The sequence below is a fragment of the Dermacentor albipictus genome, chromosome 2, assembly GCF_038994185.2.
Source record: "Dermacentor albipictus isolate Rhodes 1998 colony chromosome 2, USDA_Dalb.pri_finalv2, whole genome shotgun sequence".
NCBI lineage: Eukaryota > Metazoa > Arthropoda > Arachnida > Ixodida > Ixodidae > Dermacentor > Dermacentor albipictus.
In genome coordinates, this window is record NC_091822.1 from 60,030,271 (window position 1) to 60,056,142 (window position 25,872).

Genomic DNA, 25,872 nt, shown 5'->3' on the forward strand with positions numbered 1-25,872 from the left:
CCTTTTCTCTTCTTTATTGTATAGGAATAGTCGCCATACTCGACCTGCCACTTTTATCAGCTGCTCTTTGCAGGGCAACGTGCGTGTTGTGCGAATATTTGAAATTTGGAAGCATGAAATATAAAAGAAGCGCATGAAAAGTAGAATGCAGACAACGCATCTTATATAGGCAGCGATATATATATATATATATATATATATATATATATATATATATATATATATATATATATATATATATATATATATATATATATATATATATATATATATATATATATATATATATATAATCTTTCCTAGACAATACAGATTATTTATAAGGATCTAGTCAACGCTGCGAACATCATGTTTTTGCAAACGAGTTCCTAGGAGGTGGACATAGTTTGCCAAAAGATTAATTAGCACAAAATATTAATTAGAGTTCTCATTAGTGCCATTGTGGCAGTTGTCTAAATGGCTAATTTGGAGGCAGTGAGATTTTCATGCACACCGATCAAATTCGAAAGCTCAATGACCCGTGGCTTAGCTGGTGCTGCGCTGCTAAGCACCAGGTCGCAGGATCAAATGCCAGCCGCGGCGGCCGCATTTCCATGGGGTCGAAATACAAAAAAAAAAAGAAAAAGAAAACGCCCGTGTTCAGTGCATTGGGGGCACGTTGAAGAACCCCGGGTGGTCAAAACAAATCCGCAGTCGCCTACTATATATACGGCTAACCCGCCCGCGTTTGACACCGCTTTCATGTCCTCTAGATTTCGGGCTTTTTCCTATCGAAAAAAACAAACAAACAGAAAGCGTGCCCACGGCCACCAGTGCAACTGCTTCTAAACACTCTCTTAAATCATGGCAGTGCAGTGTTTAGAGAGAGTTCACGAAGTTCGCAAATAAGTATTCAGCGCTGCTGGTAGAATACAAAATTACTAAGTGATTTGTTATCACTCCGCGGCACAGACTATAGAAGTTGTAGACCTGGTTCTAAACGTGGCAAAGTTCCCAGGTGAGCAGTTATCCAAGTCCTTGCTCTGCACTTTGCTTGTCGGGGAAGCCTGCGCGAGGACTGCACGGTTTTATCAATTGGCCAGCATCAATCGATACACTTATGTGATACACGATACACGTATCAGTGAGCCCCTTCGCTTGTCGCGTACCGATCAGAGGCCTCACATTTTGAGGATATGTAGCTGCTCACTCTACCGTACGAAAACAGCAGAATAGTGATGAGAATCACGGATTATTTTAAATCATAACATACAGAAATTCTAACCTTGCCTCTCACAGGAGGAGGAGGAGGAGGAGGAGGGGCAACGTTTTAAATACACCCATAACTTGACCAAGAACAATCACAGCCAGTTTATTGACCTTAAATTGCAGTTGACCGGTGCCCACGTTTGTTGGTCGTATAATCCAAGGTCTAACAAAGGCCTTTTACCTTACAAGAGTGCACATTAGAAACATGTGAAACGCGTGGCATCATCATGCATAGTTGCCTCTCTGCCCTGCAGAAACCTTGTGCACACGCTGTACCATCCAGTTTCAAATGTCAGGTTGAGCGTCTGGTGTCCGCTGGCTACCCTCGTCACTTAATTTGCAGTACATCTGAGAGCCTGCTTCTAAATCTAAAATCTCCGGAAAGGAAAGAGCAACTCTTGAGCCATAAACCACCTTTCGTCATGCCATATTTGCATTGTATATCGCATACCATTAAGAAGGTTGCAGAAAGATATGGGATTCGCGTCGGTTTCTTCAGCATCTTGCAACCTTAAGGAAGTGTGCCCTCTATACTGTCTAATGAAAAAAAGGAGTATAGCTCATGCAAGAAGAACCATCATAACGAGTTCACTAAAGGCATCTCTGATGTTATCTACGAGTTACCTTTGCCACGCGGCAGTTTCTACTTATATGTCAGACTGGCCGCTGCTTCAATAAGCGTGGAAAGGAACACGAGCGATCCATGCGCACCAACACGGGCAGCAATCTCCCCAAGGGATGCGAGAGCAAACGGTGTTTGCCCTATCTGGAACACACTAAATTCCTTTCAAAGGCAAAATCAAAAACAGAAAGGGAAGTCACCGAAGCCTTCCACATCGCTAAAAGGGGTGGCAACTGCGTTAGCTCACCTTCTATGTCACTATCAAGGAAGGAAATTGAATTCTTGGATGCGCACATTAAGACTATCGCATGTTCTTAAAGCACACGTGGCCTCGCTATTTTTCGTCACTGCTTCGTGCACAATTTCATCACGATTGTTCCTTGTTTTTCTATTTTGTATAACCTCATAAATTCCCTGCCTTCACGAAACAAAGCAAGTTGGAATACTGCACTTTGTGTGTGCGTGTATCTTTCTGTTCATGTTCTGTCTTCTTCACGCAGTTTAAAATTTTGCTGAACCTATGAACAGACTAGCCCAACAACATGCCTTACTTAAGGATACAAACGTATAAGTAAAGGCATTGGGGAAAACGTGGCAAGGTCCCGCTCTTTCATTTGTGCATGCTGCGAGCGGGGGTTTGTTAATTGACCCGGCCGCACTATAGCAGATAGAAGAAAGGTGGGCAGCACACGCAAGGCGATGCTCCGCACACGCGCCTGTATTCACGTTGCGTCACACGAAGGGGCGGAAAGTGACTCAAGGGCTTCGTTCTCCCTCCCCCTTTTTTATATCCTTTCAGGCATGTGCCACTGCCTTGCAGGAAGTGGGAAAACCAGCACGTTTTGTTTTATTTATCGCTTTCCTTTCAGAAACGGTGGTACGATATATATATGTACATATATATATATATATATATATATATATATATATATATATATATATATATATATATATATAACCCCCATCCCCCACTTCTAAAATGTCTGGCGAAGCGGTATATTTTGCATTCCTCTCCAAGTCGCTGCCGTGCCAAGATAGGGTTTCTCCCTCACCTGCGCGCCGGAACTTTTTTCCTTTTTCTCCCCCTCTTAAGCGGCTGCCAGAGCCTTCTTTTCCTTCCTAGTTATAACGTCTAGAGAAAAGCTTGCCCGCGCGCCTTCTGTGCCGTATGGAGAGTGGCTGTAGCTATCGAAGGGCTCGGGCCACTGGTAAGAAGATGAGGAGGGTGGCACGCGTTTAAGTTCGCGGGCCGCCGCCACAGACGCTCGCTGCTGGAACTACGTGCCGAGAACGCCGCCGAAGGAAGCACGTGAAGAGGGAAGAAGAGGTGGGGATAGTGGGAAGCTTGCGAGGGGAACTCACAGTTCTCGCCCGAATCGTTTCCCGATAACTCGCGCATTGCTCGGCTGCCTTCCGGCTTGCGAAGGCCTCGTGCTTCTATTGTTCTTTTTCCTTCGTTTTGCTCTAGCAGAACCAACCCGAACCTCATGCGTCGCCTTGTCTCCCCATGAGTCCTTAGGGGTGGCCCCAGGGATCGGTCGTTCCCCTTTCTTCCCTAGAAGGGGGTGCGCGACCCGATCAAGCGGGCAGGCAGCGAGGGAGCTGCCCCCCCCCCCCCCCCCCCTTCGTACAAACTCGGGCAAGTCGGCGACCAGGCCACAGACCCGTGGTAACACCTCGCAAGCTTGTGCAGAGGACGCAAGCACTAAGGAACAAAAAAGAAGCAGCCTTCTCTCTCCTTTTATTCGTTTTCCGCCCCTTCTTCTCCCTTAACCCTCTTCCCGAACCATACACGCAGAGAAATCGCGTTTTCTTCCTCGCACGCTTGGGCCGCCGTCGCCAACCCATCTCCGGTTGAGAGGCGTGCGCGCGCGGCATGCCTTTCGCAACGGCCTTCTTTCCCTACTTTTTTCCTTCTTTTTTCATCTGGCTTACTTCTTCGCCGTCTCCCCTTCTTCCTCTTCCTAACCCCGGCGGCAGCAGCCACGCAGGCAGCTCATTTCGGCTCGCTGACTCTCCCGAGACCCGCCGCTACGGCTGCGCACGTTTGCGCGCGCCTCTTTCTGCGTGCGTGCGTGCCTTCTTTCGCGGCCTCCATTTCACTCGTCGCTCGCTGCGCCCGCCGCCTCTCCACCTTTTTCTTATCTTCCCGTCCTTTCCATCCCGCGGCCGCCGTGTGGGAACCGCGCGCCAGTCGGGAGAACCGGAGGGAAGACGCGCGAGGTTGGTGGGGAAGGGGGAGGGAGCAGGACGGTAGCACGCCGCCGCCGCCGGCCGTGTGGGGGGGGGGGGAGGCGTTCGCTTTCTCTTTTCCTCCTTTTCATTTCCTCTTCGCTCTATTATTTCTCGTTTACTCCTTCGTTCGCTCCGCTCCTCGCACCCGCTAGCTCGCTCGCTCGCAGGCTGCCCGGCCGGGGCTCGGCTGGCTTTGCCCGCCCGGCTAGAGCGTTGTTCGCTGTCTAGCCGTGATCGGTGGATGAAGGGGAAGAAAAATGAGAAGAACAAGAAACACATAGGAAATAAGAGGAAGTAGTACCCCGGAATCAAGTAAAAATAAGAATTGGACGGTTGCACAGAGCGACGACTGCGTCGACTTCTTTCTCCGCGGTGGATCCTCCGGATGGAGTCGTTTGCGCCACATCTCCCGTTTCAAGCCCTGGCTTCTTTATTTTGCTTCCTCTAGGGGTTCCCTGTTCACTCCTTCTTTCTTTGGGGAGAGTTGCCTCAGTATTTTGATGTTGTGCCTGCCAGCCAGCCAGCGCTCCCTGTTCGAGCCTTATACTTTTCCTCCGTTCACATTTTCACGTGTCTCTTGCTATCAATTATTTCGTTTATTCAGGCTTTTCTTTCTCTCTGTACTTCATCTTTTTTTGTCTCCCACTTCTGAGCCGTGCTGTGCTGCGAAGCCGCGCCAGCGTCTCCATCTCGGGTAACGTCGGCCATCCCTCGTTCTTCACTGACTCCTTCGCCCCCGGCTTCTTTTGTTTTCCCTTACACCAGATCGTCCGTATAGCACTGTTAGGCCTCGCTGTTCTTGAGAAAAATGGAAAAGGTCAGCTACTGACGCGCGGGGGCACTGTTAGCAAAGTGAATCTTTGCTTACGTTCCTGTTACGTTTAGAAAGCTCACAACAACACCGCCTCAGAGAACTCGGAGCTTCACTACCGAGGAAACGAATCGAAAGTGGCGAGGGGTGAAAGCGAGTTAACGAACATTTTTTCGTTAGTTTTTATGCCCGCGTTTGTAGATGTGTGTTTCTGACTGGCATTAGAATAGGTTTTCTCGAATAAGCCGTCATCCGGAAATGTGCCTTCGAGACTGCATCGTTCAGCATGGTCAGCAGTCTGTAGCGCATCCTTCTGTCTAAATAAGGATTCCGTCGACGAGTTCAATTTTCCCCTACCCAACCCACCGTTTCCTGCTTTGGTGTGAGTCTCTTGCCGGTGGGATTTCGGGCGCCTGTCGCCCTTTCGTTATTGGAAAACTTGCGCGGCGTATGGTCGGAAACTCCGAGCGATGCAGAATTGTGAAGCCTTCTGGGAGGTCGTCGCTGGTCATCATTTCCCAGACCCCAGTGGCAAGATGTTTGGTTGAATGATTTAGATGTGAATATTGAGGATTGAACACTGAGTTTCAGGCAGCAGTTTAAGATTTGAGTGCCTCTTCGCATTTCCTTTACTTTCGAAGCTAAACTCAGGTCGCCAGCTTCTGTCATTCTCTTAATGTGGGAAACCAAAGCAAGGAACGTGCTCTAAAAAAGCAGCTTTTGCGCAGGAATCTAACTGTTTTTATGCGATATCACGCTACGCAGGGTCCGCTGACGCCTAACCTCCGGCTGTCTTTCATACAACGTTTTGCGTTACCATGGCCTTCTCCTGCTGAACACGTGTTTGCTGGTGCGACCCCCGGTCGCGACAACGTATGAGGTCGGCATGAGAAAACGCTCGAGTGCCGAGCTTCGGCTATACTAGACGTTGGAGCACCCCAAGTGCCCGGAATCGGTCATGTCGTTCACTGCGGCGTCACTGAGGGTCCCCGTGTTTCTCTAGAACGTCAAAGCCAATCGCTCGAAGCAATCACGGTCTTCCATCGATTGCGAGCAATATCCGAGCAAGTTATTGACGAACAATTCCGCACTTGGGAAACCAGCATCAATGAGTGATGCGACGTAGTGTGAGTGAATTTTTGGTTAGTGAGACGCATCTTGATAGCTTGCCACAACGACGTGCTCCATGCAAGTACGTTTATAACTGACGTTTGCGCATATTGGACACTTGAAATCGGTGCGAAATTTTGCATTGCGCAATATGGAACAGAATTTACCCGATCCCTTGCTGGATTGCTAAGCGCGTTTCGCCATCCAAGTGTCTTCCACCGCCAAGGTAGGTGACAAGTGCAGCGACAAGTGACAAGTGACAAGTGACAAGTGACAGTGACAAGTGACAAGTGACGACAGGTGACAAGTGCAGCACTGCACCCACTGCCCTCGTAACCTAGTCTAATCTCACCTAAGCTAACGAGCAGACCGAGTAAGTATTCATCTTGAAATGAAACAGCCGCAGGCCCTAACCCGTCTTTAATATTGTAATACGGCACATGTTGCATAATAACTACTGCACATAACGTTTTCACTGGAAATCAAGCACTCGAACCTCCGTACCGATATAGTCTTGAATATCAAGAGCCTAGTGAAAAAGCACATTGGGTAGAGCTTAAAACCACGCACGACTATATTGTTGCTCATGTTGAGGACCACATGATTTAAAAAGAGTGGGAAACAAATGGTCAGATGGGGAGGCTGCAAGGAAAACAATACGACGGCCAGACGGCGTTTAACAGAAAAAAGAAAAGCAAAAACGACGAACAAGCTTTCGGTCCTCGAAAACAATAGCCGCCCCAGGCTAAACAGTCGAAAGAGCAGGACCTCACAAAGGCTGAAGTGTCGTGCCCAGCGGCCACCTTCTTTTTTCTCCACAACGACCTCCCACACGAAATCGCTCTCGAAAAAGACAAAACATAGATGACAATGGCCCTGCAGCCGCATCAAGAGAAAAACAGATATGTTTTCATTTCCTTTTACCCTCTGCTTCTTTCTTTTCCTTACTTCTGCAGACCGATTCCACCCCGTGTTTTCAGGAGTCGGTTTCCAAGAGTTCAGGACACCGACGTTTGTCTTCGCCGGCAAATTTTCTCTTTCTCCCCCATTCATTCCACATCATGGCGCTTCCTATGATTTATCAGTCTTTCTTCTTCTCATTCCTCTCCATCTCGGTATCTCCCCAGCGAGCACAAAGCGCACAGAAGCAGCCAGCGAACGGGCAGAAAGAGCAGACGACGCGAGAACACGGCAGCAGACGACGGGGCTCTGCGCGAGGGGCCGTCGACGACAACGCGGAGCAGAGCCTTTCCTGCATGGGGGAGCAAAATAAGAAACCAATCCAAATAGCGAGATCCCCGGATAATAGGCGACGGGGAACACTCGTACAGACAAACACACAGAGACACAAGCGCCGAGAACGAACGAGACAGAACAACGGGAAAGCCGTCAAAATAAGAAGAGAGAGGCGCGAGTCCCCGCGGTGTGAAACGGCAGTTCGATCCACAAGGCGCCCCACGCACTCGCTATCTCCATGCTGCTGTTCTCTTCCTCACCTAGCGCAAACGTTACAGTTTTTCTTGCGCAATTTACTTTATTTCTCTCCCCTTTCCCACACGGTGAGTCTTTTTCTTTTCTGTTGTTCTTTTTTCTTCGCTCCTTTTCCTAGACTGCACACGCATCCTCCATTCGTTTCCGTCCACTTGATCGCTCCCCCGTCTCGTACACCCAGTCTTCGACGCCGGCGTCAACGACGTCGAGCCGGTGTCCCGGCTTCGCAGCGCTCGCGCGCGTATTGTGCGCGTTTGTTTGTAGTGTGCGCGCGCGCGCCGACAGGCTCCCCGATTTCGGAGCCGTGGGCGCCGCTGTCGGCTCTCGCGTGCGCTCCAACCTGACTGCGCTTGCAGTCGAGACGGAGGTCGCCTTCGCTCTATCAGGTCGTGATTCGCCTCCTTTCTCTCTTTCCTCCCGTTTTCCCCCTCTACGTTCGGCGGAAGCGAGGAAGTATACTTGAAGCGCACTCATTTCCGAAGGAAGCGACTGGCAATAAAGAAAGGGCCGGAGCAAAAAGAAGGGCGAACGTACATCGCAAAGGCAGAACTTAAAGCTGGCGTCTGTCGCGTGCTTTTGGGTGTGAAAGAGAGAGAGAGAGGAACAATACAAAGAGGGAGAACTAAATGCAATTTAGGGTGAGGAGGTCGTCCACGCAAGGAAAAGAAAACTGCCCTTCCCCGCCTGCGAACCAAGGCGTCTCCGTGGGTTCAAATTGGATTGCGCGAGTCGAGCGCGAGATTTGTACTAGTCCCCTGTGTCACTCTCCTGCACCGCTTCTGTGGACATCGCTGTTATAAACGTAATGCTGCTGCCTTGGGGTTCATTGTGTTTTTGTGACTGTACGCTTCAGCTTGCTAACATTCTTGTTTTTTGCGCAGACTACGTCCACTTTCACCTCACGAGCCACATATCTTTCATTATACTTTTATAATACCAATTACTGTTTTCAGCGTCGGCCACATCTGCACATGTTATTTTTGTTTAGAATTCATGATGCCCAAGTTTCGATGCGAAAGCATCAAGTGACCTATTGAGCGAAAAAGCGGGCGTCTGTAGCAGCGAAACGGCACCTAAATTTCCATTGGCTGCGACGCCAGGTCACGTGTGCGCCTCCACGGAGCAGAGCGTGCGAAACGGAACAACTGTTACCGCGCCACGTGTTGCGTGGGCGCCATCACCGCGACGCCACGTCACCAGCACGCCTCGACGGAGCAGATAGCCGCCGTCTCGCTCCCGGAAGCCGGCGCGTGGTCCCTATTTCTCCCCCAGTGAGCTCAGCTGCTGGAGGCGCCTGCCGGTCTTGGTGGCCGCTGCTGATTCCTCGGTCTCTCTTCGCGCAGGACCTTGGTGGCGTGCGGAGTCCTTGATTTCCCAGCAATGTCGTACAAACGATTCATGTCTACAGCCAACATTCTAACGCAGAAACTGTAGAAAACAAAAAATAATAACCTGCACCAATTTAATCGCGAAATTCGATAACATACCCGGCAGCAAAACCCGAAACCATTATTCGCGGCGCAAAACTCGAAGGACCGCTCAGAGGCGTTCAATTGGACATCAGTAGTTTCGCATTCACAGCTCATAAGAAGCGCTTAGGTGCCCTCAGATTTCCTTTCGTTTCTTTTTTTTTTTGGTGTTATCCTTGTCGGCCTATAGTTTTAACACCACCCACATACTTGGGAGCGCCAGAGCGGTTTACTGCGACGTCGTAGCTTCACCTTTCGGTAGTGGCACGATGTAGAATGGCTCAAAAACTTTATTGTGCAAATAAATATTGCGCACGAGTGGTGTCAACAATGCGAAATGAAAGACACCCCGCCGACACGCGCAAAGCTCGTCCGTTTGCGTCTTCCCGAGAAGCGTGCTTCTCTGCAGACAATGTCTCTATGGGGCGAAGCAAACTAGCGCGTTCCTTTTGGGCGACATGTGCTTTTAAAATGGCCACGAATATTATATGCGCTGAAAATGCCGAAATGAAATGTAAAAAAAATAATCGAGAAATGCTTCACCGAGTTTATTGGACCTTCCCGCGTATTACCAGAATCATTGATGAAGAGTGGCTGACGAAGGTTGAAAATTTATACTGTCGCGGACTTCACCTTCACTAAAGTCTAAAAACGTTTAGACTATCCGTTATCACGGTAATCATTTGAAGCACGTGCTCCTCTTCTTGAGTGTATGCATTTTGCATAAGGAGTGGCTTTAATGGCGTACCCCGAATGAAGGGTGTATGTCAAGTACTCCCCTCGTGTAGAGAAAGGGATAGTGCTAATTCACGCGCACGAACACGCGAGCAGAGCGCCTACGTCTGCTCGCCGTCTCTAAAGCAAAACTACAGGAAAGAAAACAACTTTTTAGCGGGGGTAAAGACACGGCAGCTATAACGTTCGTACACCGAGGGCCTCGCTTCTCCGCAGGCCCTCGCGTGCGTGACCACCTCCGTATTCGGCCGGTGGAGACAAAAGAGGGCCAGAAAAGAAGAAACGAAAGCGCTGTTTAGCGCGTGCCCTCTCTCGCACTACACTCGCTCTTTCTGTTGCTGCCGCCGCATCTATCGTTTCGAACAGGCTCTACCTCGCGAAACGCTGCAAAGGCTTGCACGCCATCCGTTTAGGCGTGCGAGTGTTTGCGCGGCGTACTCGAGCACGACTGACTGTGGCATGCGAGCGAGCGAGCGAGATCGCTCACTGTCGGCCCGGGCGAAACCGACAAAGAGAGAGAGAAAGGCGTGCGTGCGCCTTAAAACGTCGGCGGCAGTAGCGCCGCGAGCCGAAAGAAGGCCGAAAGATGCGGGGCTTAAAGACAAAACAAGCCGGCGATACGTCACGCAGCCCCTCCGCGCAACGTGGATGAGTGCTAACTAATTGCCCCGGAAAACGAAAGCGCGCGAGCGGACGCCGCGTATGGGCCGCTTGTGCATACGCGCTGTAGCGGCGAAGAAAAGTTTGGCCGCTGTCTTTACGGCCAGCACTGGCGTCTCGCTCGACGGCTGTGGACAATACGGTCAGTATTATTCACGAGTACTGAACTATGCGGCGTCCTCTCGTATCGCCGGTGTTGCTTTGAGGGAGGAGGAGTGGTGTCGACAAAATCAGGCCGGCTTAGCCTTGCACAGGCTGCCAGGCTGTGATGTAAAGCCTAGAGTCCATCAGGACGCATACAGGGAAAGCTATATGGTGGTGAGAACGGAGGGGTGCACGCACGATCCACTGCGCGCCATTCGCGATATGCGATAAGCGGAACTACCACGCCAGTCTAGCAGACAGTCTGATTGCGAATGTGGCATCGAGTAAAGATCTGCTGCCCGCGCAGACATCTTTCGCGTTTCTTTTCCCTCTTGCATATCGCCTCTCTCACGGAGGCTCAGTGACAAGGTTCTGGTGTCCGCGCTATATTAGAGGAGCCCTGATCTCATGCATAGTCTCACGCTAGAGGCGTAGGTAAGATCTCGGGAATCACTGACTCGCATTTTGCCGCGGTTCGAATTAAACAATGCGCAGCATGCAGGGCCTGCCAATATCTCGTTCCTGTATGGGTTGTTTTATTGTGATAAACAGAATATTCATTTACTCTACAGAATAGCAGTGAGCAAATGCAAAGCGAACGCAATGTTCCTCCTTAATGTATAGTACGTGGTAGCCCGTGTAGGAGCAGCCTCTTCGTTTCCAAATATGTATAAGCGCCCTATGCACAATGCCGTGTGGCATGCACGAAGTGACCACTAGCTCAAGGTATTGCTAGACCTCTAGCTGTTCTCCCAGTGGTGCCGTTCTTGGCATATAGGGTTTGTTTGTTCTTTAGCTGCATCAAATAAAAAAAATAGAAAACCACCTGTGGCTGATAGCACAATTTTAAACCTCGGACTAAATTACTCGAAGAGGTGGAGATTACTTTCACGAGCAGTCAAATGCGTAAGTCACTATTTAACAAAATTTACCTAATTCACATGTTACTAATTAACTTACAACAGATCTTGCAATTTACAAGATAGCCAGCCGGACTCTTGACTGGTTAACATCCATGCCTTCCCTCCCTCCCTCCGACGACCGAACGCGGGGCCATCCCTGTGTATGTACCATACCTATCACCCAGCCCATGGAGTTGCATGCTAAGCACAGCGAGGGGGCTAACATCTGCAGCTGCTCATTTATTATGTGCACGGTCATCCATGTGCACTTTCAGCCATGTCCTTCAATGCAATGTATCCAATTTGTCGTAAATAAGCTACAAGACAACAAGCTGAGCGTATATCTTTCTCTTTCACTATTTCTTCTTTTCCAGAGTCGTTCTAAGGAAGCTCAGTAAGTAACATATTAAACAAAAAAGCATCTCGCAGCCCGTATAGCAGCTCATTTCTACTCACTTATCGAGTAACTAAACATTCGGCTGTCATGCTTTCGGGACGAAAATAAAAAGAAATAAAGGAATACACACATACAGAAGATATCGGAAGAACGGATAACGGATTGCTTCCCATTGAAGCGCACAGCCATCTATGGCAAACAACACATTTACGCCTCGTTTCAAACTTTTGCCTGGTTCTAATTTCTCGCCATCAGCTCTTCCTTTGTTGCTCTGTATGTCCTCTAAGCTCTCGGGAAACAAACCTCGCCCCCTCCCTCTCCTCCCTCCCTCATCGAAAAAAATAGATAGCAGAAAACAAGCATGACGCACAAGAACCTCAGAAGATGGCGCACAACTGGCCGACTTAACTTGAGCACGTGAGGTAAGCAAAAAGCCGTGTCCCAGCGCAGCTTTTCTCTGGGGAACAACAAAAGCACGAAGGCGCGAACTTAACAAGCGAGCGAAAATTACGTCCGCCTCGCCAGAGCCATTCTTTCAAACGGCAGCCGAATGCGCGCCGCCGCGTTTCGACGAAGACGAGGTCCTTTCCAGCATGCAAAGGGCGAAAGGCGGGAGGGCCTGGCGCGAACGCTTTGCTTTTTGTTTTTCGGCACGCGGTCAAGAAGGGTGGAACCACGCTGGCCTACGAACCAGAGCGTGCTGTCAGCGTCTTTTGTACAGGCTATAGGGCCGAGGCCGCGCACTTTCTCTGTATTTGTCAGCTTCCTTTGCTGCTTCCCGTCTGCGTTTGTGTTTGTGTGTGTGTGTGTGCGTAGATGTGCGTGTGTACGTGTGTGTGCCTCCTAACTCGATTCTTTTTCTCTTCGTTTGACTCGTCTTGTCTTGTCTTCGAACCGCGAACGCGCCCTTCCTGCGCCGTGGCGGAATCTTCCTTCCGTCCGCTTCACTTGACCCCCTGCCGCCCGTCCGTGAAACGACATAAAATAAAACAAAGCAAGCAAAAATATGAAAAAAGAAGAAAAGAAGAAAGCCCGTGTTCTTCCTGCCGGTGTTCTGAACCGCCGACGTGTCAACAACGTCTCGTCTATACACGGGCCCGAAAAGAAAGAAGATCAAGACGAGAGGGAGGGAGCGAAAGAAACGCACCCTCTGCTTGCAAGGCAAGCGAGCGAAGGCAGTGAGAAGAAGCCACCAAAGTAAAGTATTATAATAATAAACAAAGGAACGAAAGGAAGACGAGAGAAACGGCAGCGGGTGGTTGTGTCCGGTCTCGACCGGTGGCGGCGACTAGCGGCGGTTTCAGTGATGGACGAGCAGCAAAATTGATGCCTCGTGAGCGCGCCACGCAGGGCGGGGAAACGGAGTAAAAGTTTTCACTTCTTTAACTCCCCCCACCCCCCTCTATCTTTCTCCTCCGTCCCCTTTTTCGGCCCTCTTACGCTTGGTAGGAGATGTTTAGCTGGCCACAAAAGGAGAACCCCCCTGTGGTCAACACTGATTTGTGGGAGTAAATTTTAACCGCAATCCTTCTGTGACACGGTATAGCAGTCGCGTTAACCTTTCGCGTATACATGTAGTACACGGCTGTGAAAAGAACCACGCACAGGCATGACATAATGTGGACACTGTTTGAAAAAATCGGCCATCAGCAACGCTGCTGGGGTGTTCATCGCGAACGCTTTGGTTTTTTCTCCGTATTTTTGAGCTGTCTTGCTAGAGCGAAGCGCATATGCGTCTTCGTAAGAAAGTCGTAGAGGTCAGAACATTCATCTCACTCAGCCAATATGACCAGCATTCGCTGTTCGAGGTCCTGCACACTTCTGTAGGCTATTTATACTCACCGAGAGGGCGAACTTCGTTGCAAGAAAAGAAAAAAAAGCACGCACGGCTTATGTTGCGGAACACTCTTTCAAAGAAAGTTAGGGCACAAACTAGACGAAGAGACGAATATACATCCCCAACTCAAACCAAGGTGCTGCTAGGTAGGGCTAAGCCCAGCATTGGGACTTCCACGTTCGCCATAATATCCTTATATGCAAGGAGGCCGCTCGCTATACGTACGGCAGGTCAAGTGAAAACTTTACTGAATAGGGCACACGGCGACGCGAGGTCTTGTCATGAACCGGTTTCTGAAGGGGCCGAAATCCCGGTTACAGACCGCATAGTCGCGATGTCTCCGAGAAAACTTGGCGTATACGTGCATATAGCGTCGAACTTTTCGTCGATGTCTTACGTAGTCTCATCTATCTATACCGGGGTGCGAGGCCCGATCCAGCGAGTGCAGGATAGTTTTCCCCTCACGCAAGATTTTGGACGCACATTGGGCCTTCTTGATCTATTGTACTTGTTTATCATTCTGGTAGACTCGAGAAGGCATGGGTGGCATATCAGTGCTCTGTACTAATGCCTTTTCTTCACGTTCGGGAGTGGTCACGTCCGACGCTCCGCCCGGGCAAGACGAAAACACAGTGAGCGAGAAAACTGACGATGCATATCAAGTACGTATATAAATCATTTACGCCTCTACCAATTAGCACTATATCGTCACAATAGGACACCCTATATACCATAAGCAGCTTGCACAGAGTCCGAATTGCCGGACACACGGCGCAACAACAAGCGATATATATAGTCGGAATAGATGTCAAGAAATCACGGAGATTGTGCCTCCGCCTCTGTGTCCCTTCCTAACGCGACTTCAGCCAAGCGCGCCTCGTCCACCGCTCACGAAAAACAACACAAAATAGCACAACTCCAGCGCGGCTGACGAATACGCTCCTCCTTCGCACGATGGAAAATATCGGCGTGCAAATCCGGTTGTTGCCGCCACATCGAGGCACAGTCGGGTCGAACCACCGTGGAGGATCGATGCGCGGGATTATATACGGTCGGTGCGCGTGGCCAATACTGCACGCAACTCGGCAACAGGCCTCGTTCGCCGATAGACGTTATATATATATATATATACAAAAGGTGCTGTTTACACGCACTTCAAGTGCAATAGCTGCACGCACACACGCAGACACGCATGCGTACTTGCATACATGCACGGACGACCATAGACAAACAATACGCGCACAACAAGCACGGACACACGAACGCATGCGCACAAGCCTAAACAGAGACAGTACTGTCGGACAGCTCATGCCCCGTTCCCCTAAGGGCCTTGACATTTTGGAGAGAGCTCGCACATTGTTGTGTCACTTGCCGCGTGACCTGCGCCGATACGTGTGGTCCGCTACACGATGGCGGTCATTTTCCGCCCCGCACTCCAAGAGAGCGCGGAGGGGCGGGGACTGATCCTCCGCGCCAGCGTCGATGTGCGTGTTGCCATGGGAAGCGCTGAATCCCGCGCAGGCAGCGCGCGTATATATATATATATACGTCTATCGCTAATCGCAGTAGCCGCCGTGTATACGCGCGCGAAGATGACAAAGTTTAGAGCTCGGCCTGGCACTGCAACGTGTCATTTGCACTTTCCACACGGTGCCTGCTTTTCGGCGCCTCCTCCGTGAACACATACATTTCCTTTCGCTCTCACGTGGCCTTAATACGCCTCCCCGGTAGCGCGACTTCACTAAAAAAAAAAAAAGATTGCAAACGGTCTTATCACTGCCCGTTTGACGTTCCAATACATCGTTTGTGGCGTAAGAAAGCACCGTATATTGAAGTGGGTACATGGATAATGCCGCGGACTACGTGTTTTCATACGAGGGCATCATAGCGTCCCTGATTTATGTTCGCCAGATATTTGAAGCACGTGCGTATTCAATGAGGTATCAAACGCGCGCAAACAGGTGTAGGGTTGAGCTTGTATGTAAATTTGTGTGTCAGACGCTGTACGGAGGAATACATTGAATCCTGCGGTCTAATTACACGTCCTGATTGATGCAAGGGAAATACAGTAACGCATGTGTGATTTGTTGCGTTACAAACGGGGGATGTTACGTGGGATATGTAACAGAGACCTTTTCTTTAGATTATTATTTCTATTTTCGAAGGAGGGTTGAGAGGTAAAGGCTCGAAGAAGGTTGACTCGGCGTGCTTTTCGAGAGAGGCATGGGAATTTGTAGAAAACCATGTTGTATATTGTGAGTATGCGCATGCAGTAAAGATTGCCACCAGGCGTAGATAAAACGTGCACGTAGGCTGTCAGGATTGGGGGCTCAATCCCATCGTCCGTGGTCCTTTGCCAAGATTGGAGTACGGCATGAATTCGAAGGTAGCTGGCCCATGCCGTCGTCCAACTTATTTACGCTGAGATCGTTGATGAAGTGAAGAAATGTTTCTCATCGAGAACGAGGAAAAGGGTTTATTTACAGAAATTAAATCAGTCTAACATGACTGCTTGAGAAAAAGAGTATCAGTCCAACATGACTGCATGAGAGAAGTGACTCAGTCTAACATGACTGCTCAAGAGAAGTGTCCTCAGCATTCGCACAACCACAGTTTTTATACACTCGATCCGCCGGTCATACGACGCGGCGACTGTTCGTTTACTCATCACCAACTCGCCGCTGCTCTGCAGATCAGTTTACGTACACAAAGGCAACCGCGCTCTGATGCCCGACGACGGCGTTGGCGGGGTGCCGTTCCGGGAACTATCGGTGCCGATCGAGGGTCGCTCGTTGTTCCGTGCCACGCCGAAGCGTGAGACGCACCAAAATACGTCGTCCCCACGGCAGCTTGTCCATGCGTGTCAAATCAGCTCCGCGTTGGGGAACTCCGGAATCATTGTTCACACACGCCGAACTAGTTCCGTCACAATGTCGATGGGGCGGGTGGAAGGCGGCGGTAACCAGCGCAAAGGCCGCTTCTTTGAACGCCTCCCAGCTGCAGCGACGGAGAGGGAGAGGTGCGCGTCGTGTCGCCCTGTCGTAACTGTGTGGCAATCTTGTTTCGCAGCTCGCCATTCTTGACAAGGCTTAGAAGATGCAGCACATCGGTCTGGACGTTCGCCGATAACCAACAGCGCAGATAAACAGGTTGGATATTGTATGCTATAGGATGTAGAAAGCTACCGTTGGATTTTGTAAAACATTTTTTTTTTGTAGATCCACTGTAGAAAGGGACGTGGAGCTCTTCTGCATCTGTGTCTCTTATTCAGAAATGCAAAAAGAAAGCATTTTCTAAGAACCTAAAATTTTCGGCACGCTGCAAAGAAGTTTGACGCTACAGCTGCAGGAAGGGCACGCTAACGTGTCTCGTGCAGGCTCGTCCCCGATCAAATTCGAACGAATTCTAATTTGGCTCCTGGCTGTTCAGGATTTCTGGCTAAATGGCGCCCGCAGCGCCGCCACGTCGCGCTAGTGGTTCGTTTCGAGCTTTCGGAGCAGGCCACCGCTGCGCACGAGCGTCGGCGCACAACACCCTCTCTCCGACGGCTTGTGCGCCCAGACTCAGCGCGCGTAGCAAGGCGTGCAGCGCGGGTCCCACGGCCGGAAACGCTGCCTTCGTCGGAGCGTATGCGCGCGCTGGCCGCCGCGGCGGCCAGCCCAGACTTATGCATGGCCATGCGCGCGCAGGTAATGAATCCGGCGGGCGTCTGCACGGCCGGAGAGGCGCGCACCTGACGACGCGTCCGAGGGGTTATAAACGGCTGCGGCGCGGAGCAGCCGAGATCCACACGACAGCCGGGAGTGAGGGGAAAGAGAGGGGGGGGGGCGGAGAGGGCGCAACGGAGGATGAACCGAGGTCTTCGGAGAGACAAAGGAACCCGGCGAACCGAAACCCAAACGCGCACACAAACAAGACGCTCACGCGAATGCTCGCCCGCAAGCGCGAGAGGAGGAGAAACGATGCGCCGGACGAGCCACGAATGGGCCGCGGCTGCGGAGAGAAACAATTAGCGGAAGAGAACCCGCGTTCGTTCGTGCCAGCGAGCCGGCCGGTGGTGTGGGTGCTTTCTTGCGTCGGCCCTGGAGTCACACATGTGCCGTAGTACGTGCGCTCTCTCTCTCACACGCAGCTGCGCCACAGACTGGGGACTCCGCGAGACGAACGTCCGAGAAAAAAAAGCAAGCGGTGCCTCCTCCTCGTCGAGCCCCCGAGGGGTCAGCGGAACCTCCCCCTGTTCGGCCGGCGAGAAAGCAAAAGGAAAAACGGAGCGAGGATCCGCGCCGGCCGGCTTCGGCGAGAAGAGCTCGCGGGCCGAAGGGGAGTTGCCGGCGCCATTTGTTACGCCTCCCCGCATCCGCGTTGTCCACCTGACAGCTCCTCCCCTCGCGCGCGCTACGCCGGCCGCGCACAGACGCACGCCGCCGCCGCCGCCGAGAAGCGGCGCACACAGCGGAGTCTGTGCCCGGCCCTGAGCGATGCGCCCGGGCTGTTCTGGTCGGCCGACCCCGAGGCCGGCCGCAGTCAGTCGTCGTCCTCCTGTAGCGTCGGGCCCCGCGCCGTTTTTGCGTTTCTCCCCTGCCGACCTTTCGTTCCCTCCGCCGCGCAAGCTGTGGGAAACGGCTGCTGCGGGCGAGGCCCGCGCCGATACCTTCCCGGAGGACCCAATTTCGCGTCTGTGCGTGCGTGCTCGTGCCCCCGGTGGTGGCAGAGAAGAATCATGCGCATTCCGGCTCGACGCGCATGGGTTGGGCCGCGGTGGGGATGCCTCACTCGTTAACCCTCGCCAGTCGCCCACACTGCCTGGCCCAGGCGGTACACTTTAGCGTTCCTTTGCTTCTCTTTTTTTGTTTTCTCCCGTTCTTTTTTCTCCTCGCGCAGATGTAACTCACGCCGGAGTGAACGCACTAATCCCTGCGGTGAGCGCGGCAGACGACATGCAACGCGAGCAGGCGCCCCGTGCATTTGCAGTCTAAGCGCGCCGGATATACAGAACCCGCATCGCCCGCTCGGTTCGGCCACCGCCGAGCTCGCGGCCACACTCACGCCTACGTGTGCAGAGAGGTGCCCTCGGCCGCTGTGGTCGGCCGTCGTGCGATGACGGTCCTCTAGCTCAGGAGGCGCTTCGCTTTTCTTTTTTGTTTGTTTATTTGTTAACAGTGGCTTCGGAAAGTTAACAACGAGCCAACCAACACAACTTGGGGCCTACCGAAATGTTGCAGTGCCAGCTTAGCATCCGTTAGCACAAGGCTGCTACTGAACCATTCCATTACAAAGCATACAGTGCACGCCTGTGTGCCCGCGTATATACATGCGTGGTTCTCCGTCCTCCCACGGTGGGTCAAACAAGACACGCTGGGACATAACGGCTTCTATATACCGGATGTTTCTACGAAGACTTTAAGTGAGATTTAAAAACTGACATGTAGCAAAAAATTATATGCGGCAGATCCAGCGAGTTCGAATCTATACACAGCGAAGCTTTGTGTGAATGCGTAGAGTCGAAACACGCACGCGCGCGCGCAAGTGCAGAGAGATCGTACCGAGCATCTCGTTAAGCGGAGCTGCTGACTGAGTACGACGGACGGGGGCTTTCAACGCATCATGGCTTCAGAGACAGCATACGCGTGTGGCGCAATTCTTGTATGCGAAGCATATTACTAGAGCTCAACCCAGCTCCCCAGGCGCGGCGGTGTCGCCTTCAATGACCTTTGACCCCATGCCATACCACGTGACACCGTGACGTCACGACAGAGGAGAAACGGGGCTCCAACTCGCGCCGTCGCTCGCGGCGTCGCGGCGGTACATAAGCAGCTGCGCTTGTTTCTAGGTGGCTTTGGCTCAACTCTTGCAAGATGGGCTGGGTGGGAATCGAACCAGGGTCTCCGGAGTGTGAGACGGAGACGCTACCACTGAGCCGCGAGTACGATGCTTCAAAGCGGTACAAAAGCGCCTCTAGTGAATGCGGTGTTGCCTTAGAAACGAGCTGTTTCTAAGGCTCAGGCGTGCCTCGCTTGCTCAGGCGCACATTTCGTTGCCGCGCCGAACGCTGCGTTGCTCGACGCTCACCGCGTCCAATGCGGGGCGCGTAGTCGCTGCGCCGTAGCCCATTGTCTTACACCCCTTGGCGGGTCGACGGGAACGCTGTCGCGTTCCACTCTTGAAGGCGAAGCAGAGTAACGCATGAGTTGTTTCTTCGTCTAGCCGAACCAAATATAGCCAAGCAACAGCAGTTAACCAGGCTAAACAGTGGTTCAACAACTAAAATAAAGGCTAGTATGTTTCGCATCCTGGGCTTAACCTTAGCTAAGCCACAGCCATTTTTTTTGAAATTTCAAGTTTGAATTTTTTGTTTATTTCGGACAATCATGCATACAGATTTTCCGTGGACACTGGCGAAAAGGCAAATAAATGCCTGACAAAATTCGAATCCAGTGCTCTCCGCAAGAAGCGTAATTACGATTCCTCATTACCGTGCAGCCGCGGGTGCGCGGAGGCGAGCGCCATCTGGTGGTGGTGCGAGGAACCCAGCGGCGCACGGTCTCCGTCCGCTGTGACTTGGTCGGCCTATACTCGGCAGGAGAACAGCGAGGCCGCAGCCACGGTCGCGAAACCCGGCGACGCGTTCGCAGAGCTTCGCTTTTGAACGAACAGTTCCTTCAGAGCCGTGTCGCCAACGGTGGCGACCATGGGATGAGACGTGATACAGCGGTAATTCGTCGCTAATTAACAAAAAATACGTTAATTATCTTCTAATTATTTAGTTTCGGATAGCTCATCGTAACTGGAAAATTAAAACAAGCTGTCTGTACAAGCCACGTCAACTTTACGATCTGGAAAAATGCGATTACCCGTGAAGCTGTGGCACGACGAATTTCGGCTATCAGAGCGCGCGAAACCCACACACACACACACACACACACACACATATATATATATATATATATATATATATATATATATATATATATATGTATATATATATATATATATATATATATATAGCACTATACTAACGACGGTCTACTCCAGTGGCGCGCTTCGCGCCTCTAGGAGGCAGGACGTGTGTTGCATAAGCTCCTGAACAACACTTTTCAATGCGGTGAGCGCACTTTACATGATTTAATGATGCCTCCGGAACCCTAAAGAGGCGCGACGTAATCCTGGCGCGTTTCTCTCGCATTTACCGCTAAGTAGCCAATGAATTCTTTCCTAATCGCATGGCACCATCTAATCCTTTGCCGTCATCGACCGCGTTTCCTCTCCCTTGGCACCCACATTCTGTGATGCTTTAATAGGCCACTGGTATAACCGGACTACACACATACTACAGGGCCATTACCCCCTCTTATAATCTCAACTATAAAACGCCAATTACCCGCATTCGATCTATAATCCACACCACTGCCCTCATTTCCTCTTAGCGTTACAGTCATCATTCGTCGCTCCATCGCTCATTGCGCGCTCCTAAGCCTGATTACCACATTTGCCTGCATAGAACTCGCCGCCACGTGCGGCCAAGCCGGCGGCGAAACGCAACAAATTAAGCTCGCAGCGCTGTACTTAACGCCTGCATTCAGTCATCCCCAACTCGATAGTGACTCTATATAAGGAAAAAAAGAAAACAAAAACAGATGACGGCTGCTTGGAAGCGCTCCGGCGCCACTGAAGCGTGCCGTCGATGCCAGCGAAGAAAAAGAAACGTACACACCCCGCGTTCGTGGAATCTTGGCGCATGACGTAACGAGTGCCGTTTAGAACGTGGTCGTCCTCACGATTGTGTGTACGCGTCCGCTCGGCGGGCTTTGCTGCGTATATATACACGCTGCAGTGGACTCGGCGGCCCACAACAGCCCGGGGCAGGCAGGCAGGCGGGCTTCCCATCGAAGTCGTGACTTTCACATTGCCGCCGTCGCCTCCGATCGTGATGCGAACGCGCGGTGCGATAAGACGAACACCCCAGCGTCCACGCACGGGGGCGCGCCGGTGCAGTGAACGGCGGAAGCGAGCCAGAAAAGGGGGGCACCAAGGTCCTCGCGGGGAAAGGTCCCGCCTCGGCGGTTGCGTGCAGTGGCGCGCTAAAGCTGCTGCACACTGCAGCGCAACGCGCTCGTTCAACCGAGTCGAATGCAGCGACTGAACGAAACATCGAGTGTGTCGCGTGTTCCAGCAACGAATGCCCTTCAAACGGTTACTGTACATCCTGTGGAGTTTAGTGAATCCCCTCTGAGTGAGCGTCTACCTCCTAAATTTTCGAACGACTGGGAGGTTTTAACATTGCTTGCAATTACTTAAACGAGCGATTGCGGGCGCTTGTTTTGTATAGTCTTGGCGTTTGATTTGAATGGAGTAGAGAGAGAGAAGAGAGGAAAGGCAGGGAGGTAAACCGGACTATCACGTCCGATTTGCTACCTTGCACTGGGGGAAGGGGGTATGGGGACAAAGAGAAAGAGAGAGGAGATGGAGAGAATACAGCTTAGCGCATTTCACAACAATGCAACGAGACGCGTGCTGCTCGTTCGACTGTCCCGCCCTTCACGTGCAGTAGTACCTCTGTGTTAGCGTGAGGGGACTCCAAAACACTTTTTCATTTTCCTTACATAAAGTTAACACCAATAGGGGCTCTTTCAGTCAAGACGAAACAACGTGGACCATTTCTGCTCATGTCCAGGTTTCTTGCCTTATATGAGACAAAGAATTAAACGAGGTAACCCGGAAGCAGAGCCATTAGTACAGATGGGCGCGAAGACCGAGTGAATTTCATTTACGAAGAGAGTGGCGCTTAATGCACAAATAACGAGGGAGACGGGAAGACGGCGGATATTGGAAAAACAAGGCAAACACGCTCGTCGCTCTCCTTGCTCTCCAAGCACTTCCAAAGGTTATCTCTATGACTGAGCGACCAAGCGACAACGTATCAGAGATATGGATCCCTGCAGGATCCCGCTGCACGCAACAGCCGCGGCCGTGTAGTGCACCGTCAACACAGGGGTTCGCGACTTGTGGAAGACTCTGCAACGCGTTCTCCCGGCAAGAGGACGGAAGTGGGAGAGGGAGAGAGGTGCACGCATGGCATACATAGATAGATAGATGCACGCACGCACCTGGATGACGCGCATGTTGAGTCCGGTCTCCTGCGCCAGCTGCTCCCTGATGTGGCGCGTCGGCTTGGGCGTGGCCGCAAAGGCCGCCTTGAGCGTCTCCAGCTGCTTGGCCTTGATGGTGGTGCGCGGTCCGCGGCGCTTGGTGCCCCCCTGGGCCTCGTCGCCCGTCGCCGGCCCGCCGGCGCCCTCGGGACCCGAACCCCCGCCGCCGCCGGGCTCCGGCTTGGGACCGTTGGCCACCGAGGGGTTGCCGCCCCCCTTGGCCCCGCCGCCGCAGGCCGAGGGCGAGGCCGCCCCGCCGCCGGGGGTCAGCTCCCGCTCCACGCTCGAGTCCCGGTCCTGGTCGCGCAGCAGCAGGTCGGCGTCGGCGCCGTCCGACGGGTCGTCCAGGTCGAGCGTCGCGTCGCCCGGGGAGCCCGATGGGCCGAGCACTGCGAGGGGGCAGAGGATCGACGCCGATGGGGCGGTTGTCGCTTCGGCTTACTGGCACATGTGTCGCCACGAAAGCGTTCAATGCGTACGGCGCCATTGTTAAACGGACACCGAGGAGCGCGTCCTGCTCCTTCTTTGCAGTGCGTCCGTGTAATGCAGCAGCGCTATACGTTGAACGCTTTCGAATAAGGCAGTCAGACTCGTGTTTCATGCAGAAAATGGGAGAATAAGACCTGCCGATGCAACATGACGTGCACGTTACGACTGGTGCCCCGAACGAAGTCCCTGTTCTCTCCTAAAATTATCGACGTATATAGCTTTGTGTTGTTGAGGAACCAACAGTGACACATGTGGAGTTTAATTTAACGTAACAACCGCCAGAAGACATTGATATGCCGATAGGCAGAAGTGGCGGCTTGTAGGCGTCGAAAACGTACCAACTGGAACTTCTGAGGCTGACAACACGTCAAATGCGCATATCGAGCAAGAAAGATTACGATGAGAGGAGACGACACTGCAGGACCGCCTGACGCTCAAGTCTGAAGAATACAAGAAAGTTGCGATATAGAATGTCCCGATTGTAGCCGCGATATACGGACTGCGGACGACTATCGGACTGAACGCCCATACAGCTACAGAAACCTAATACTGAATACACAGCTTCATGCTTTTTCCTTCGAATCTGCTGTGGAAAGCGTGTATATAGAACACGCCTGCAAGCGTCTTCGTATAAAAAGCGTCCACTGTATCGAAATTATTCCTGGCCTATCTCCTGCTTAAAGTTAAGAGACATGCAATATCATTCTTCATGGGCACAATTAGGCGTACGAGAGCCAAGGTGTTTCCGTAAAGTTCCGTCTGGTTCCAAGTGCCGGATCTTTACTATATGTGTGCGTAAACGCCGCATGTACGACGTATCGCCGTCAGCCTTCGTCAGCGCATCCATTCCATGCCATTCCATTTCAACCGCGCTGCTGACGTAAGCTAAACGTGTTCGATGCGGTATGCAGGTTAATCCCTGAAAACACGGTACACATTTCGGCCGGGACAATAGCATGGTCATCGCGAAATGGATTCGATGCCCGCCGGTAAAGCCTGACGCCAAAGACACGTCTCGTGTGGTTGGCATTTACCCACACAGCGAAACCAGAAGGTTGTGTGCGTACTTGCGTAAGGGGGAGGTATGTGGCACGGCCTGAGCGGCGGACCCCAGGCAGGGAACTGCGGCTTCAGCCCTTTGTCAGGACTGGAGGCGACGCCGCCGCAGTAGCCCACGTAACCTGCGATTGCACGGGGGAGGGGACAGAAGGGATAGGGGGAGGACCGCGCATTAGACACCGACCTCCGCATTCTGTGAGGAGGGGGGGCGGGGCGCAAAGGTGACAGTCATGTTGGGATGCGACACGGATGCACTGGCGAGAAAAGAAGCGACTCCTCGATCATGTCAACACACTTGTCGCCCGCGCTACGATGCCTGCAGTGAGCACTGCGCAAGAACTCGTTCCCTGCGCCGCCGCCTTTGTTCGTATATAGCTGGGAAACGTCGCGAAATCCATCGGAAGGAACCGCATCAGTTTCATATACTATATACTACCTGTATAGCTAAGTACGTCGTCGGAGAAGGAGAGAGAGAGAGAGAGATGCAAATGAAAGAAAGGCAGGGAGGTTAACCAGAGTTAAAGCCTCCGGTTTGCTACACTGCACTAGGAGAATGGAAAGAGGAATTAAAGACGGAAAGCTGAGCGGTGACAAAAATAAAAGTACAAAAAAAACAAAGAAAGGGGACGGGATGGGATCATTGTAGTCTTTCTAATAGGCCACTGCCACGTAAAAATGGCAACAAAGCCTTGACCGACTTTCGGTGCGACGACAGTTCATGTCGGCATTCCAAGACCCGTCCCTTCGACTTAGACCCCCATATGGACTCTCTCGACTCGAGACAGCAGCACTTTGCCAATTGTGGCTTTGTGTTGCCTTCACAAGATCTTTCGCCTTGAGAGTCGGTATGGACGAGAGCGCGGCTTGCAGTCATTGCGGCGGCGAGGAGACTCTATAGAACACGTACTTTGCTACTGTCCTCGATGCAGCGCGCACCGGCTGTCACTAGCGGCCGCGTTGGCTCGCCTAGAGAACAGGCCACTTTCGTCGTTAGGGCTACGAGTTATTACTATAGGCTCTAATATTTTCGCATCACGCAACTCTTACACGTCGGGCAACAACAGTGAAAGCGAAACCCGTGCCAAGGCGACAAAAGACGTGTTGGAAGAACAGCGGTTGTGTTTGTCCCCTTCTGTTTGCTGCGCTTACATACAATCAAGCCTGTCACGCGCTTCCTAATCGGCTGGAAGAGCTCTTCGGGAGCAATGACGCGTCTTCTGCATTCCGAACTGCATGCACAGTAACACCAAGACCCAGGAACGTTCACAGTGATATGTATAGATTCCCAGTATATATATATATATATATATATATATATATATATATATATTGTTCAATAAAACTTGGTACTGGGCTAGTTGGTGATGCATTCTTTAAAACTGATGGTGGCGCTAAAGAGGACGGACACACAGTGACAAGGCGACACGACGACGAGGAAACGCGATCTCCGTTTCCTCATCGTCGTGTCGTCTTTTCACCGTGTGTCCGTCCTTTTTAGCGGCACCATCAGTTTTAAA

The 25,872-nt window shown here is 51.7% G+C and overlaps 1 protein-coding gene across 2 annotated transcripts in view; it reads right to left on the reverse strand.

Annotated features, from left to right (window-relative positions):
- The window catches only part of Lim1 (LIM homeobox 1), a 220,219-nt gene that overhangs the window by 45,741 nt on the left and 148,606 nt on the right, over positions 1-25,872 (reverse strand). Inside the window, exons 3-4 of one of the 2 annotated variants that reach the window (XM_070533630.1) lie at positions 24,364-24,477; positions 22,766-23,196 (exon numbers count right to left, since the gene is read on the reverse strand). In XM_070533630.1, coding sequence (XP_070389731.1) covers positions 22,766-23,196; positions 24,364-24,477 — 545 coding nt within the window. The remainder of the gene's footprint in view (positions 1-22,765; positions 23,197-24,363; positions 24,478-25,872) is intronic. The other variant, XM_070533631.1, reaches the window with a different exon arrangement.